General features: G+C 63.5%; 1 protein-coding gene across 1 annotated transcript in view; it reads right to left on the bottom strand.

The window, feature by feature from the left end:
- Window positions 1-2,163: 2,163 nt before the first annotated feature.
- The window catches only part of LOC117651176, a 96,149-nt gene continuing 80,265 nt past the window's right edge, over window positions 2,164-18,047 (bottom strand). Inside the window, exon 4 of the mRNA XM_034394983.1 lies at window positions 2,164-2,293. Coding sequence (XP_034250874.1) covers window positions 2,241-2,293 — 53 coding nt within the window. The 3' untranslated portion in view covers window positions 2,164-2,240. The remainder of the gene's footprint in view (window positions 2,294-18,047) is intronic.

Genomic DNA, 18,047 nt, shown 5'->3' with positions numbered 1-18,047 from the left:
CCAGTCGCCAGTCAGTTCGGCCAAAGCCACATTGCCTCGGATCGGATCGGATCGCAGCGGGCACCGGCGGCCGAGCGCAACTCTCAGCGTCCAAGGCCCACAGGGCCCACAGGGCGCACAAGGCCCACAAGGGCCACAGGGCCCACAGGGCCCACAAGGCCCACAAGGCCCACAAGGCCCACAAGGCCCACAGGCCCGCGGACGCCCACATCCCTGCGCGTATAATCCCCCTGTCATTAAAGCAGCGGCCCGCGCCGCGGCCCTCCTCCACGAGCCCCGCGGCCCGCCGGCAAAGTTTGGCACCCGCAGCACAGTCGAAGGCAAGCCAGAGGCAAGCCGAGGCGCGGCACGTAACGAAGGCCACTTGTTCGAAATGATTTATTATTGTGGACCCCATTAAGAAAGGCAAGGGGAGGGGGGAAAGGGGGTGGGGGCGCCTCGTCATGACCCGCATCCCGTCCGGCCCAGATAATGGAATCACTTCGCCAAGAAGGCGCTGCAGTGGCGGCGCGACAACCACCGCGGTTCAGGGCGGCCGCGGCTCCGCGGCGCGCCTCTTCAAAACCACAACTTTACGGTGGCGCCCCGTGGTGCCCCGCCCCAGAGTCTATGTAGCTTGACCCACCTCAAAGTTGACCTACCTATATATTAATTAATAAAAATATTAATATAAATATTAGAATATAAATATGGGAATATAAACAGGAGTAATATAAATATTACCAAAAAAAGTTGACCCACCCCACAGTTAACCTACCCTATATTTTTGACTTGACCGACGAAGCGCGACGGCCTCGCGGCAGGGGAAGCGCGACGGCCTCGCGGCAGGGGAAGCGCGACGGCCTCGCGGCAGGGGAAGCGCGACAGTGTCGCGGCAGGGGAAGCGCGACAGTGTCGCGGCAGGGGAAGCGCGACGGCCTCGCGGCAGGGGAAGCGCGACAGTGTCGCGGCAGGGGAAGCGCGACAGTGTCGCGGCAGGGGAAGCGCGACGGCCTCGCGGCAGGGGAAGCGCGACAGTGTCGCGGCAGGGGAAGCGCGACGGCCTCGCGGCAGGGGAAGCGCGACAGTGTCGCGGCAGGGGAAGCGCGACAGTGTCGCGGCAGGGGAAGCGCGACAGTGTCGCGGCAGGGGAAGCGCGACAGTGTCGCGGCAGAGGAAGCGCGACGGTGTCGCGGCAGGGGAAGCGCGACAGTGTCGCGGCAGGGGAAGAGCGACAGTGTCGCGGCAGGGGAAGCGCGATGACGTCGCGGCAGGTGAAGCGTGACAGTGTCCCAGTGACAGTAGACGATACTTCAAAAAAATTTATAATAAAAATATAGGGTAGGTCAACTGTGGGGTAGGTCAACCTTTTTTGTTAATATTTATAACACTATTATTTATAGTCCCATATTTTTATTCAAATATTTATATTAATATTTTTATTAATAAATATATTGGTAGGTCAACTGTGAGGTAGGTCTAATGAACAGCCCCGCCGCCGAGTCTCCCGCAACCCGCCGCAGCGGACTCGACTCGGTGCGCGGTGCGGTCCCGAGGACGCCGTCCGGTTTCACACGGTTATTTCGCGGGCCTTGAAAGCGTCCTGCACCTAAGAGGATTAGAATGACGGTAGTTTCCCTCATCGCGACGGCGCGCTCCAAACACAGGGTGGCAAAAAACAAAAAAAAAAAAAAAAACAGCACGACGACAAACTTTTGTTTGCCATACGTATCGGCCTATTTAACCGATATAACTGATAAGAAACAGAAAAGGGTGCGAAACTTTGACAGCGAAACGCCTTTAGATCCATTCGAACTTCAATAAAAAAAAAAATGGAATCCTGTAGAACAGGGTATCGATGCGACTAAAAAGGAAAAGGGGAAAATTAGCGCAGACCGCGGCGCGAACAGGAAGCAAGGATACGGTGGAAGAATGGGGAGAGGACGCGCGCGCGTCTGCGTAGCGTTCAAGGGCCAAGTTTGTCCTCGCCGCGCCCACCGCGCCGCACCGCGCCGCTCTGATAAGAATCCGCAAAACTTTCCTCATTCCCTGTCCAAGCAATTACTGGGCAAGCGCCTCGAAGCGAAAGGTTTGGGAGCGGCGGCGTGTGGTCCCGGCGCGGCAGTGCATACGAGGTGGGAGGGATGTTTGCAGTGGGCCGCATCATCGTTTGCCCGACAGGTCGGCTCGCTGGCTGGCAGAGCTGGCACCTGTCGGTCGTTACTTCCAGCAGGTGCACCGAGGTGCACTCTACTTATCAATCAGTCCGACAGCGGCCGCGTCCCGGCCGGCGCAGCGGGCACAGCGCACTCACCTGCAAAATCCAAAGCACGCGTCACACACAGTTCAAAGGGGACACCGTCGGCGAGCGGAGACAGAGACAGACAAAGGAGGAGCGGCGCATAAAAGACAGGCAGAAACTCCCCGCACAACTCGACGAAAAATAAACAGTAGCGCATTTACGCAAAGTTTGGTGTTGTTGACGAGCGCGAAACTTGAGCGCGAGAAGAGCCTTTTCCTGTCAGCTGTCCGCGAGGCAGGCACGGGGCAGGGCGCAGGGCAGGTCGGCCGCAGGGTGCGTGCCTGCGTGTCCGGCCCGCATCAGCGGCCGAGGCATTCCCTTTGAGGCGTCCTAAATAATTTCCGCCAATCCTCGCCCTGGCCGGCCGGGCCGGCGGTGCAAAAAGGGCCGCGGCAGAGAGGCGAGCACGGCGTGCCCCTCCACTTGAAAGGGGCGTGCGGTGCGCGCCAGGCAGGAACACCCTCGAGGCGCACACTCGACGCGCGACGGACGTCCTCCACTGCAGCCCGCGCTCCGCGGCGCGGCACGGCGCGGCACGGCACGGAGCTATCGAGCTGTTTCAGCGCAGCGGCAGCAGCAGCGCACAACAAGGCGCTGGGAAAACTTTCCAGTTGCCGCTGTCAATATTGGCGCGGTGGCGGCGGCGCCCGGCCCATCTGTTGCCGTTGGAGCAACGTGTCTTCGTCCCGGCGGCCCGGCGCCCCGGTCCAACCCGCTCCACTTTCATCCAATCCCGCAGGCCAGGCCGGGCCGGGCCGCCGGCAACGCAACGCGCCACGCAAGACGGGTCAAACGATCACAAACATGCTGTCACCGTGCAAGGCGGGGCGGGGCGGAGGCACGCGGTGCGCGTCGCCGAACCGACAGCGTCATGCAGTCCTCGTCGGGCTGCAGCAGCGACAGCGGCGGCGGCACCGCACTGCGCCACGGTGAGCGATGACGGCCTGGCGGGGCGGGGGCGAGGCGGGGCGCCACCGGAGTCGCGAATAAACAAGGGCAAAATATGCGCGCGATAACAGATGCGATATGGCGGCAATATTTTAGTGGCATAATCGAGTGGGGCGCCGCGGCGGCCGTGCGTTAGCGCCAAGAAGAAAGAGAAGGAGAAGGAGAAGGAGGGAGCAGAGCACACACTAAATTACTTTGTAGTGTTTCGTGCATTGCTTTGCACGGAATGGAACGTGCATTTCGAAAGGCACGACTTCGTGCGCAGCCAAAGCATGAACACATGGGCGTTGTCATGCACCACCTTGTCCGATGTCGCACCCGAGTCCGTGCATTTCACGCGCACGCTCAATGCTATGCACGAAAAAAAAAACACATAGTAATTTAGAGTGAAGCACACGAAGAAGGAGAAGGAGCTGAAGGAGGGGGAGGAGACCAGGCCGGCGTGTCTGAGCGTTACAAGGAATTAAACGCGGCGGCGTGTACACGGCGACCGCGGCCTGATTAAAGGCGTCCGGAGGGGCGGGGCGGGGCGGGGCGGGGCGGGGCGGGGCGGGGCGGCCCGATGGATGCGCTCCATTTGTCCCCCCCGTTCCGTTCCGCGCCGGCCTGTTCCTGTTTTTGCGCGAGTCGTGTTTTGCCCGAGGGTGCGCGCTGCGCCGTGCTGCGCCGCGCCGTGCGCCGGCTTGTTTTGCGCGCACCTCGCCGACGCGGCCCGACACGCCCGACACGCCCGACACGGCCCGACACCGACGGAGTGCGCAGCATTCAATTTATTTATGCCAGACGCTGTTGTCCTCGGCTAGTGGCACACCGCGGAAAGCTTTCGGGACTTATACAAAGCAGCCACCGAGGGAAGGATTAAATGGAGCAGGTACCAGCGCGGCGGGGCGACCCGGGCGCCTGCAGTCGGGAGGTTAGGCAGCCAGGGCAGCGCGGCGGCGCGCCGGAACAGCCCGCCTACTCGGCTGGAACACAAATGGTCGTCTGTTCGGCCCAGCCGGGGATGCACCGCACTGGCTCGTGACGAATCGGCCTTACTCAGAGGAATGGCCTATCTGGGCAGAGAGGAGGACAAACAGCTCTGGAGCTAGACACGTGGCGTGCCTCCACCGATAGTGAGCCGAGAGCGAAACGCGTGGCGATTCCAGAGCGTCGCACGCTGCCGTGTTTGACTCCCGATCTCCGCACGGCGGCCGGGTCGTCCGGCCCACTGTGCGCGCCTCGCGCCGTGGTCGCCGTGGCCTCCGTGGCGACCAGCGTCGAGCCAGCCCGGCGCGCCTGTCATTGGGCGGCCAACCACGCGCAGGTCCCTGCAGTCCTGGCCAAGCCAGGACCCGGCTAGACTTGGCGACATCTAATATGTGCCCCGCCACCCACCGGCCGCCCGCCCCGCCCCGCCCCGCCCCGCCCCGCCCCGCCACGCCCAGTCGGACACGAGGCAATAAAGTCGTGTCCCCGCCATGTGCCCACGTCAACTGATTCCGGTACGGCGAGGGGCACGGCGGGGACGGACAGGCAGCCCAGGGATTACATGGCCAAAAATCGGACGGGTCTCCCCCACGCGACGACGCAGCGTGCCAGACAAATTAAAGTCGCCCCCTCGACCGCGTGACGTGGGGGTGACGTAGGCGTGACACGGGCGTGACGCGCGCGCGGTCTCTTGACCTGGAAGTCATCGGAACGGACGTCCGCGACACGCCGTCGACAAGACGAGGCGGAAACGAGACATTCTTCCGGCACCCCGTCCCCTCCCTTCTCTTTTAATTTTGCGAGGAAACGTCACAAAGCGGCCAAAATACACACTCACACACGCGCACCGACACTGCACCGTTGGCGACAGCAACCCCTCGCGCGCGCCGGGCGCCACCAGCCCAGGCCGCGGGGAGCGGGTGGGGCGGGCGGCTCGGGGAGGAATGAATGGAGGCCAAGATAAAGAGGACCATAAATAAGAGACCTGCAGACAGCGGCGTCGTGCTGAGCCGTGCCGTGGCGAGCCGAGCTTCAGTGCACAAGTGACAGCGCGACGTCAACACAAAAAGGCCGCCGCCAGATGCCTGCCTTCACGCGCCCGAGAATGGACGTCGATAAGGAGAAACGGGCGCGGCTCGGCGAGGGGGAGGCGAGTGCAAACCCAGTGGCAAAACGCGCCAAACATTTTGTTCCGAGTCCGGCTGGAGGGGAAGGGGGGGGGGGAGAGTGTTCCACCGCCGCCTCCATTAGTGGCGTCACGGTCCAGGGCGGTGGGGCCGAGGGTGGGGCGGCCCGGCCCTCCTCCATGACACGCATGTAAACAATCCCCCGTCCGGAGCGGCAGAGCGGCAGCAGTAAAGCGGCGATAAAATGCAACGGCCACGCCGTTTAGGATCGCTTTCTTATTTCAAACAGGCCTTCCGCTTCCGGGGAGCATCAGGCGTCCATTAGGGCAGCAGCAAGGTGAGGTACACTGCGAGCCGCTTGGAATCAGTCTGCTGCAGAGATTGTCGTGGACGTGGAAGATCCCGTGGAACGGCCGCTACATGCAACGCAGAGCCTTCAGACCATTTCACAACAAAGGTACGTTCTTTCGGCCGCTTTCACCAGACCGTGCCGGTGGTAAACAAAAGGTCGGGCGGGAAGGTGCGCCATGTTCTTCAAAGAGCCAGCCAGCCAGCCAGCCAGCCAGCCAGCCAGCCAGCCAGCCAGCCGCCCCGCCCCAGCGGATTGCTGCACTTAAACGGCCTGGCGGACGAGCTGGCGGACGCACACACTTGAGGGCAAGTGCTTCCGCAGGAAGTCTGGCGGGGAGAAAGAGGAATTCACGGGCCGCCAGCGCCACCAGCCCACCACACTGCAGCGAGCGGCGCCGTGGCACCCCAGACGGCGGAGAACAGCGCCGCGATCGGAGGCCGGATCGCTTTGTTCGGCCTCGGCGAGGCACGACACCTGCGGGACGATACCCCCACGATGACTGTACCGCGATGGCTGTACTCTCTTCCGATCGGATTTTAGGAGGTACAAGAACTATCGCGCGATAGTTGTACGCCCTACGGGCACAGCCATCGCGCGATGGATTCACCCGAGGGTGCAACCATATCGCGATCGATGTACCTCCTTAGAATAGAGATTTTGGGCAGCTCCGGTCACAGCGCGACTGCGAGAATGGTGAGGACGTTACTCTAAACATTCTTAAACTGAGGAGAGCGTTGACGTTGAGCTGGCCCTGTGCGGCCCCGTGCGGGCCGTGCGCCTGCAGACCGGCCAGCCGTCCAATATGCCAGCTAGCAGGGAGGCATGCCGCCGCCAGCACGCCGCCAACCAACGGCACGACTCAAGGGGATGCCAGCCATGCCGGCCGGGCTGGCCAGACCGACCAGCCAGGCTAACGGGATGAAGCCAAACCACACGGCTTGAGATGCCTCGCGCTGCAGGCCGCCACGCCCCGCCCCGCCCCGCCACGCCCCGCCACGCCCCGCCCCGCCACGCCCCGCCCCGCCACGCCGCGCCACGCCACGCCGCGGGGCTCCGCACCTGTCGCCTCGGCTCACTTCCACGGAAGCCGCCTCAAAAAGGGAACGAGCTTGTTCTGACACTCATACGGATTGACTCGGGCCCTCGCCGCCTACGCCGCGGAGGGTGTCCTCCGTCCGGTGGGGTTGCGGTGTGCCGTGGCGGCCGCCCGGGGGGAGGAGAGAGAGAGAGCAGCTCACGGAAGAAATTACCCAAATGGGTAGCGTGGAGGGCCGGGGGCGACAGCGGCAGCTGCGGGGGCAGCCAGCCGGCCAGCCGAGTGGAGAAAATAATTCCACGAGTTAAAACACCACTAAATTAAATTTCGCGAAACTTGGCGAGAAAGAAATTGAACGACTCTGGCTTTCTCGGAGCGCGGGAGAGCGGGCGGGGCGCGGGGCTGGACGGGGCGAGGAGGACGCCGAGGCGAGGGCGCCGAGGGCCGACGGGTGGCTGGAGTACCGGCCGGCCGACAGGTAGATTGAGGTTGCTGCACAATCCTAACGAGGCGGCCCTGCCCTGCCCTGACGGGGTGGGCTAATGCTCCGCCGCTCCTCCACTACGACTGCCGTCTGCAGTTTGTCGTGGGCACACCGCCGCACCACCTCGCAGGGCAATTAACAACACACTGTTTTAAAATTGATTACGCAAAGCAAGTTGGTACAGCACAAAGGGAATGGCAGAGGAAGGCGGTGGGGCCCGTGCGGGGCGAGGCGGCCCGACGGAGTTAGCAGAGATGCTAACCGCTGATGCAGAACTCGCCACCATTACCCAGCCATTTCCGGCGAGGGTTGAGCAAGAGGAGGAGCAGGAGGGGCGGCGACCTAATTTACACCGCATCATCATCAAGTACAACTATTTTTGGTGTTGGCTCTCGGCCACCAGAGGACAAAGCCTCGTCCGCCGGGGCGGCCAGACCTCGTCGGGCAAGGAGCGGCTGGTCCGGGCCTTGGACGGCCTTAGCCACGTCCCCGCTGCCATGCCATGCCGCCCCTCGGAAACTTGAAGTTGTGGCCAAGGACGCGCTGCCAAGTTAAAACGGCGTGGGAGAAGAAAAATTGTTAAGATTTTGGGGCGAGATATGAGGAGATGAGGTGGAGATAGAGAGAGGGTTGTGGGCGAGGGCGAACTCGAGTGCAGGCGCGGGGTGGCCGCGGCCATGCTGCTCCTCGACCGCTCCATGTGCGTTGCGATCACCATCAGCCTGGCTGCCCTGGCAGGCCCTGGCCCCTCCTGGGATCTCGGGGCAAGTCGCGTCCACTTACACAAGCTTTGGCCGTGACGTACCTCCCCATTGTAGCCTTACCTCCGCGAGGCGAGGCGGCTGGCTTGGCTCGCCAGGCTGGCGTAGAGCCCCCCTCCCCAGTCCCACGGGCCAGGCCGGGGCCAGGCAGTCGGGGCCCACCAGGCCCACCAGGCCCACCAGGCCCACCAGGCCCACCGACCAGGCCCATCCGGCCCACCCCCAAACCACAAGTTTGTCAATTTAAGGCAGTCTCAAGTTGTGGCCGCCATCAGAAGGGAAAGGGCGGAGAGGGAGGGGGCGTCCGCAGCGTCCGCAGCCAGTCGTGTACACGGGCCAAATAAATGCCGCGGCAAAGTGCCTCTCACACGGCCCCGCGCGCCGAGGCTCTAGTGGGGCGCGGTGGGGCCGCCCTCGAGCCCCGACGTCAGGTGTGGCTGGATCCGCGCGAAACGACGCGTTGCCATGGCCGCCACGTCCACAGGAAATTACTTGGTCGCGCTGCGCGGGAGGCGGGGGGCGGTTGAGGGGGCGGGCGGCCATCTCAGCCATCCGTCATGCCATGATAAATGAAAGAATAATAATTGGCACCACGCGCCGAGAATACCCAAACAGTACGGGGCGGCCCCCCCGGGCTGCGGGCCCTGGGCACAGCGAGTCTGGACATCGCGAGGCAGACAGAGAGGCAGCCAGAGAGGCAGCCAGAGAGGCAGCCAGAGAGGCAGCCAGAGAGGCAGCCAGAGAGGCAGCCAGAGAGGCAGCCAGAGAGGCAGCCAGAGAGGCAGCCAGAGAGGCAGCCAGAGAGGCAGCCAGAGAGGCAGCATTGGGGTGGACTGCGGGCTAATGGCAAGGGTAGGGTGGTCGAGCGGAGCCGAGCGTCATCACAGTGATGGGCCGGCCAATCGCCCTCTGTGCCGCTCGACACGCACACGGCAGCACGCACAACACGCAGAACGCACAGCGCGCGACCGCAGCCCGCGGAGCGGCGCGGCGCCGCGTCCCCCGGCATGTCGCCCCGACGCGCGACGTGCGCCCGGCGGGCTAATTCAAGCGAGAATTCCCGTCGCGAGGAAAGGCGAGGCGAGGCCGCCCCGAGTGTGGCTGTCGCGCACGCGCCGCCCACGCCACCCACGCCGTACACGGGGAGCGGTTTATACAACTTGCCGACACGTTCTCCAGACAGATTCTCGCCAGGCAACAAATAATTTGAGCGAGTCTGCGCGCCGTCGGCGGAGAAATTTCCCGCACTAGCGCCGCCGCCGGGGCTGGCGTGGCTGGCGCGAGGTTGGCTCGGCAGAGCGCTCCTCTTTTTTCAAATAAAAGCCGGGTGCAACACCGGGCGGCCATGAATCAGGAGTGCCCGGCGCGGCCATGGGCCCGGCCCACATTGTTTCCCTGATATTACAGCGTGCTCCACGCACTTTATTATCCATAAAAATAAAAGGCGGGCTGAGCGAGGCGCCGCCGCCTCGGGCTTCACGCCCGAGCCTTCGTCAGAGTTTGATACCGCCACGCCGCCACCACGCAGGCCGGCATACGGCGAAGCCCACCGGCCGGCCGGCCGCAGACCTACGCGAGTCGCCCTCTCGCACCTGCACGTACAGGACATCCCATCAGTGCGAGAGGGACAGCGCGATGGAAACGACTCTCGGAATCAGTCTTGAGGACGTCCAGGACGCGGCGATGCGCTGCGGAAATAATAAGAGGGCGGCACGGCAAGCACCACCAGGGAAATCTACGCCAGCGAGCATTAAGGGGGCAGGCGGGCCGCCCCGCCCCGCCGCCCCGCCGTCCACCGCGTCCTCGGCGTCTCCGAGGGAGAGGCGGCCCAGTTCCCGCAGCCCGGTCGGCCAGCACGGCCCGGCGGCCACCGCAATGGACGACTCCGAGCCGAGGCCGGTCGACACCTTCGCCGGGACACCCCGCGGCCGTGTTGTGCGCTTGTAAGTCCCCCCGGCCGCGTCGCCACGCCGCCGCGTCGACAAGGCACTGTCCCGCGAAACGGCCCGAAGGCCGACGGCAGGCAGGCACGCGATGCCAGCAGTGCTGCCCCCTAATAACGCAAACGACCGCCGCGCCGCGCCCCGCCGAGTGGCGGCGTCCGACGTGTGCCACTCGGCGTCGCACGGCACAGCGCAGGGCGCACGGCCCAGGCGACTCTCTTGATGTGCGAATTCCTGAAATCCTGGACGGGTCGTAAAAGCGGTGGAGACACGCAAAGAATGGAAGCCATCAAGTTGAGGCGGGGTGCGCGGCGGGCCGGTCGCCTCGCACCACGCGCTGCCCCGCCGGCGACACCAATCCAATATTGAAGCGCTAGGACAGCGAAAGCGGCGAAAATGGCCCGGGGAGGGACAACGCGGCGAGACGAGGCACGCGACCGGAGCGGTCACATTCTTATCGGAAAAGGGGGAGGGGCCATAAGCACCGTCCTAACGGCACTCTGCCTGAAGGTAGGCAAAATGGTTGACAAAGCCATTCGGAAAAGATCTCTATCCGCCCCTGGTTCTTGACGCAATCGAAGAGGCTGGAGCTCCCTGCGAACCACGGGTGACCCGCTGTCGCCAGAATCAAGCATCCGGGCCCCAGGCCACGGTCCAGGCCACGGCGTCCCGAAATGAATCCATTTCATAAATAATTCTTCATCTCGCAGCGAATTTTTTTCGTGCTGCATGCAAAGAGAGCAAAAGGTCCGCGGCGTCGATTGCATACCGCGTCCCGCTAGTGGAGGCCGGCGGCACCGCGCCCCACTGGTAAAACTTGAATTTATATTTCAGGACCTGCATACGGACCGACACCGACACGGCTCCGCGGAACACACATTTGCTCGAGGAAGAAGCCCCATCGCCACAAAATGTTTCCACATGTTTATTAAATAGGGCGGCTGTCCAGGCACGTTGTTGCTGCCTCCGTGTGCAGTGCAGCGCAGTCCAGCCCAGCCAATGGGGCGAATGGGATTGGGCGGACGCGACGGCTCAGACCGGCCAAGCAGGCGAAGCCAATGCCGCTCAGACGCCGAAGGGGACGGGGGGAGGGGGGAGAGGGGAGAGGGGGGAGAGGGGGGAGAGGGGAGAGGGGGGAGGCTCAGAGAGCGGCACAAAGGGATACACGCCGCCATTGTCCATAACTTCTGCCCACCCCCGCAGCCACCGCAGCGGCACTAGCAGGGACTAGCAGGCACTACCCGCTGGCTGGCTGTAACGTTTGCACCGCTTTCCCAGAAGCCGCTCCTTAAAAAGGGACGGCCCACTCCCGCCCTTGCCAGATGCAACGTTGTCCAGAATGACCACTGGAGATAAAACACAACAACTAAGCATAAAGTAGGAACGCGACGCGGGGTGTTTGCCGACGTTGTCCAGGGACTGGCTGGAGCTTGCCGAGGCCTTGAGAGGGCGGCAGAGTCGGCTGAGGGGGAGGTCGGGTATTATTTGCGGCAAAGGCAGCGCGACGGATTACAGCGGCCTCCTCACTCGGACTGGCCAAACAAACTCTTCGCCTCGTCTCGCCGCCTCACCCGCACGGACGCTACTCACGACACGAACGACGGCGTCAACTCGACAGACAGCGGGGCGTACGTACCTGGAAGCACAAGACACAACTTAGAACAACACACACAACAAGGTGCGCTCCCGGAACCAAGTACACGCTCGGTGCCTCCCCTCCCGGCCCGATACTGACGGCATTCCTCGGGCGGGGCCGCTGCTGCAGGCCGGGCAGGCCGGGCAGGCGGTTCCAGGAAATGGGCCCGAAGCGAAGCGGGCGGGGCGAGCGTAGCGTGCTATGGTCGGCAAATCGCTTCAGAATATGCCGGCCAAACACTTTTTTCGGCGGCAACTCAATCCAGAGCCATCCGGTCGTGCCTCTGCGGCTCTGCGACCGGGCATTCAACGCCGTAATCCGCGGGCCGACCCTCTCCTCTGGCCTCCCGGACATCCCTCGCCAAATCAGCGCGCTTCGAGCCGCGCCGGGCCGCGCTGCCGAGCGCTGCGCACACGCCGGGCGCGCCGGGCAGGGTAGCGAGCGCCCTGTATTCTTTCAATTTCGCAAAATACCCCACATGCATACCAAAGCGGGCGGGCCGCGCGCCGCGCCGCTCGAGGTGTATTCTTGAGCGAAGATGGCTGCGGCGAAATAATGAAGGCTCCCGAACATGGACATACAGCCCGCAGCCAATGAATAAAATTACTGCGCCGAGTCTTGGCTTCAGCCCCCGCGCCCCGCCCCGCCCCGCCCTTCGCCAGGTCCGCCACGCCGGACTGGCAGACACTGCCAGCTATTTGTTGCGGCCCGGCCTCGGCCCGGCCCACGGCGCCACGGCGTCCCCCGCGGCACTGCGAGGCACCGCGCGTCCGCCGCAATCCCGCCAAATTAAGACAAAAAAGAGCCAAGTTGGGGACGATAAATATAAGTGACATTCGGACACTCCCTCATCCCCCGCACCGTGCCGCCTTGGGTGACAGTGGGGCGGCGAAAAGGGGGAAAGGGGGGGGGCGGGGAAGGGGAAGGGGGAAGGGGGGGGGGCGCTGGCCGCGGCCACCACTGTACTCGAAGTGCGTCGAGCGCCGCACAGTGGGCCAGCAGACCGGCGGAGGTGGCCAACTCTGGACGTGTTTTGAGCTCCAGTGTCGCTAAATGGTACTCGAACTGCACATCTGACCCCACCAATGGATTCCTCGTTCGGAGAGCAGTCCATTGGTGGGGTCACAGGTTCGGTTCGAGTCCCATTTAACGATTCGGAGCTCGAATTCCTCCGGCTGGGGGTGGGATGGGCGGCGCGGAGGGCGGCGCGGTGACGGACAGGGCGACAGTCGCGCGACATGTCGTACGCAGCGGCGGCTGGCAAGACGACTGCAAACTTGGCTGACGAGGCATTCGGCCGCCCCCGCCACTGGAAATAACCGCGACCCGCGGCGGCACTGCTGTCAAGAGGGACCGCGACCGGGGCGGGGCCGGGCCGGGGTGCAAAGTTAGCGCAACAAATGTCTCGCGGCGCAGTGCATAGCCAAGTGCCTGGCGTTCTGCGCTCCGCCCCGCTTCGGGCTGCTCCGCGTATACTCGCGCTGCCGAGACGCCGCCAGCTGAATCCGACCACGCCAGGACCACGCCAGGACCACGCCACCGCAGGCGTCAAGGTAAATAATTAGCAAAGCTTGTGATTTTCCTCCGCTTTAGGTTTTTCCTTACGGGACGATCGTTTCAGTTCTCACTGCATTCATTTGGCTAAGATAATGCTCTGATCAATATGGATAATGTCTCAGAATTTGATTCCAAAGTACCGCTACGTACCGCTCACTTACAAAAAAACAAAAAAACTTTACAAAAACGTCAAAGAGACATGGAACCGATTCAACACGCCTAAAAGCTCACGAAGTATTTGAGCATTATGTAAGGTACAATATGAAGAAATAGTTCGTAAATTACGAAGTGTTTTCTTTGTAAGCTTTATGCATGCTCTAAATACTTTATTACAACAAGCAATTTTACTTCGTAAGGCTAAAATAGCTTTTAAGGTTTCGAGATAGTAAGGAAATGAAAGCTGCCCTCTTCACACAGTCGCCGTGCGGACCTCACCTCGAGACACGGTTATCCTTTTTTCATTTTTTTCATTTTTTTTTCATTTTTTTGTTTTCCATGCATTCTGCGGAGGGCCCCCGGCCCGGACCCCTGGCTTCCTCCCGGGCTGCCGCCTGCCGCTGCCGGGCTACCGGGCTGCCGGCAGCGAAATGGAAGATACACAAGACGGCTGATTGAGTGCGACCGGGGAGGCTGCGGCCGAGTAAACGGAAAGCACCGCAGAAAAGTGCAAAGAGGTTTATCGAAAACGACTACGTGAGGCGCGCCCACCCACGCGCGTGTCACACACACTGTGATCCCGCAACAGTGGCCCGGCGCCGGATAGCCTCAGAGGGTTGAGCTCCCCCTCCCCCCACACCCGACCCATTTTTTTTCCGTTTCTTCCAGTTGCCCCGCGACTTGTCACTCCAATCCACTGAAGGAAACGAAGCAGGAAAAGAAAAAAAACAATAGCGGCCTCTCTAGGAAAAAAGGGAAGGGAATAAAGGACAGGGAATAATCTATCGAGCCGATGGAATGGTTCGGGGAGCTGCCGGCCAGTCTGCCGTTCCACGTGGAGGCGGGCAGGGCCGCGAGCCAATCAGAGCCGCGCGACTTCACACGTGGACGCGGACGCACGCGTGGACACGCGGCCAAGCGTTTCACAATTAGGCTGCCGAATTGACGTGTGTGCCGACCGGCCGGTTTGTTCGCGCGAGCGCGTTCGTGTGGGCCAGTGTGAATGGGCGTGTGTGCTGCGGTGTTTGCCCGCTGCTGTGCGGGGGGCACAGTGGGCACGGGCCTGCAGTGTAGGGGAGCCGAGCGGCCGGACCGGGACGAGAGAGCCGACCCTGCCGACCGTGGCTTCATTGTTGTGGCGGGGAGGGGAATCATCGGACCGAATTGAGCATGGCAAAACCAATAGCAACACTTTGTGGGCAACGCACAGGCGTGGCGGGGCCGGGCGGCGGCGCGCTTTGACATCCGCCGCGAAACAGAAACCCCCCATTACCTTTCCCGCCACCGCGCGGCCGGCCGCGGCCTCCCAACAACAGCAGCGAGTGCACTCAGCGTGCAGCCCGCACTGGCAATCAAGTCCAATCAGGTCGCTAAATGAATTCAGGACCCCGTGGATACTCCGCGCGCAGAGACACAGCACACACGGCCAGCACAAATAGGTCACTTGGACACGGCGGGCATCGCCGGGACTTGCGTGTAAACGTGGCGACCCGGTTCGGCGAGTCAGTCACAACCAATCGCGGCAGTGTATGACAAGTTGGGGATGCCCCGCCCCGCCCCGCCCCGCCCCGCCCGCTCCCCCAATAGCCCCGGGGCCACAGACAAAACAGCGAGTCGCCGCGCGCCCTGCCCCGCCCGCCCGGGGGCACCACCGAGTAGACGGACACACACACGGACTGCCTCCGAGGGGCGCCGCCACTAAACCCCACCGTCAACACGACGACGGCCACGGCCTACGGTTTCCAACGCAGCCCCCTTCTCCCCAACACTCTTGTGGAACCTGGCGGACCTGGCTGAACAAGTACTACATCGCCTGCAGCCCTGCGGGCCCACTGCGGCGGGCTGCGGCGTGGTAGCCCACCGCACCTCGGGCCGGCCAGCCAGCGCCAGGGTCGCCGGGCCGCTGCAAGGGACTTACAATGCATCGTGGCCGCGGGCGAGGATGTGCCAGCCTCCCGCCCGACCCCCAGCCCAGACTGAACGCACGGTGGCCCCGGCCCTGCCCTACAGCGCCAAACGCCCGGCCTCCACTCGGAGAGGGGGATTACTGCGGACCGGGGCGAGGCTAGGCCCGGTCCTGGGCCCAGCCCCCGGCCCAGCCCAGGCACGTGTGCCAAATCCGGGCCGCTCGTCGCATTGACGGCGTCCTCGGCGTGCTCGGCGCGCCTCCAATTTGAATCCGAGTCGAGTCCCGCGGCGAGTCCCGCCGTGATTAGCGGGTAATTGGACACACAATTTGGGCGGGCTCCCTCCGGCGGGCCGTTCGGCGGGCCGTTCGCCGGGCCCGTGGGACAAAGCGTCGGCCCGGCCGGACCGGACTCGCCAATTGGAAAACTCGGCGCGCTTTGTTTTGCCAAGATTGAAACGCGGCAGCGGCCTTCGCTCGTCAATTTGCACACCGCACGCTGTCGCGCTGTCACACGGGCAAGAAAAAAACCCTCTCGCTGTCGCTTGTCGCGTGAAGTGCTGCACCGCGGTGCTGGTGGTCGCGGGAGAGGTTTGACAATAGACGCGACAAGCGCGGGCGACAAAGGTCGGCAGACACGGGCCGTGGGGACCGAGGCGGGGATGGTGCGAAGAGTGGCGACTCAGAAACGCTGCTGGGCTTGGCGGGTCGCGGCTCAAGCCTCGAGGGGCTGGGCCAGGCGGGGCCAGGCTGGGCTACTCGCCCGCCCCAAATCCGGGATGGATTCCCCGAATACCAAACTTGGCCGGGCCGGCCAGCAGGTCGCCCTGGCAGCGGCGGCCCCGAGCGGCACCCAGCCAGCCCCACACTGGGACTCGGACAGCAGAAGCCACTCACGGTTCCGGCAGGACCCAGCAGCCTCCAGCTCCCTGCCCGCCTGGCATGACGCGCGCCCTCCAACACTAATGGCCCGACACACTGGCGAGGGGGCCGCTCCGAGGCGAACGCCGACGGAACTACGGCGCTCACTCGGCAAAACGCTTCAAGGGGAAAATTGTTTCAAACGCCTGTTCAAACCGCTTGTTTGCATTTCGCCTTGACATTCTTCATTTTGGACAGATGACTGCCGAGCCGCGGACGACACAGGCCAGACCACGAGGCCGCCGAACGCAGGGCGCAGGCAGGCTGGCGGTGAAGGTGAACGCGCGGCCGAGGCACCGCGAGGCTCAGCCCACCGCGCTGCAAGGCGACGGGCACCCCAGGGAGCTCTAATGCAGTCATGGGGCGGAGGGGCGGCAGGGATCATGGAGGCGAGTCATGAGTCAGCAGGGCTACAGCACGTAATGAAAATTGATAGCTGCACAGTGCGCGGCGCATGCAAGCCGAGCCGGGGCCCCTCCCTGCAAGCAGGGCGGCCCGGGGGCCCGGGGGCGGGCAAGGGTGGGCACCGGGCGCACACACCATCGCATGACGGCGGGGGGGCGCGGCGCGGCACGCCACGGCACACACGGCGTCCATGGCGTGCCCGCGGCCATCAGGCCATCAGGGGACAGTGCCGTCCCATCCCGGGGCACACCTGTTCGAGACGGCGGCGCGGTCGAACACGTAATGGCCGGACAAACACGCCAGTGGCACCACCACACTCGAGGCGCCGAGACACGAGACGCGTGCCGCTGGGGAGCGCTTCGGGCTCTGCCTCACTCGCACCCGCGCGCGACGACCCGCACCAGAGAGCGAGGACGCCACTCGCCGGGGGGTAAACACTCTCAGAAGCTGTGACGCCGTTTCGATCCAGTACGCCCTACGGTGCTTTGACTGTAAATATCAACAAATTAGGGAAAATGAGCACCGTAAAATTAGGAACCCTTTGCCAATCACTTTTAGGCGAGACACTCTGGAATATAAGGTGACCCGACCCGTCCATTTCGCGCGCGTGTACCGTACGGGTCTGCTCGACACCTCTTGAAACAGCATGCCAGAGCCGTCGCCATCCGCCGCGATGAACCGCCATGCGCCGCCATGCGACCCGACGGCCGGCCATTAAGCCACCACTAACGAACGGCGACAGGGCACACCGTCAACTGTCGCATGCCACCAGTCGCGAGCTGCGACGACGCGACGACGCGACGGGGAGCGGGCCAAACCGAGCCGCGCGCCGCGACGTCGCGTCCGCCGACGGGGAAGTGGCCGGTGACCGTGCGAAGCGCAAACACCCGGGGGACCGAGTCGCACCGTTCAAATATTGAGGCGCCAAAGCGGCGATGGCGGGCGATGGCGACCGGAATCTTTGATTGTGGGTGCTGCCACCTGCGCCCCCTCCCCTCCCCCTCCCGGCAGTCAACACCGCGAAGCCCTCCGCGACGCCTTTGAACTCGCTGCGATCGTCGCGCTCCGCCGCGTCGCCTCCGGACGAAAGAGCGCGCCCTCTCCGAAACAATGTTGGAGGGGCAACGGGTTTCAATGCAACGACGCTCGTTTTTCTTCGGGCATGCGCAGCGGGGCGCGCCGTGGCAAGTGGTGAATGCCGGGGGAGGGGGGGCGAAGCTTCCCCTGTCGCCGAAGGGAGGAGAAAAAGAAAGGTAAATGATCGGTTGTGCACCCAGCTGCATGCAGCGAGGGTGCACTTTCGGCGCGGCGAGCACGACCCCCCCCCCCCTCGCTCTCCCCGCATGGCGCGGCGTGGCGCGGCGCCCCCGAAGGGGTCGGCAAGCCACGGCAAGCCACACCGGAATGCGAGCCATCACACTCCAGCGCCGCAGAGCAATCTCGCCGGCAAAACCTCTCGCGGTTTGCAAGCGGCGAGGCGCCAGCGCCAAACATGCTCGTTTTGATTCGGGACAAGAAGAAGAGGGAAAAACCGGCGCGACAATTTGAAGAAACAGGAGAGGGAG

This window comes from Thrips palmi, unplaced genomic scaffold (genome assembly GCF_012932325.1).
Source record: "Thrips palmi isolate BJ-2018 unplaced genomic scaffold, TpBJ-2018v1 HiC_scaffold_5, whole genome shotgun sequence".
Taxonomy (NCBI): domain Eukaryota; kingdom Metazoa; phylum Arthropoda; class Insecta; order Thysanoptera; family Thripidae; genus Thrips; species Thrips palmi.
This window is presented reverse-complemented; position numbering and strand designations above follow the sequence as displayed.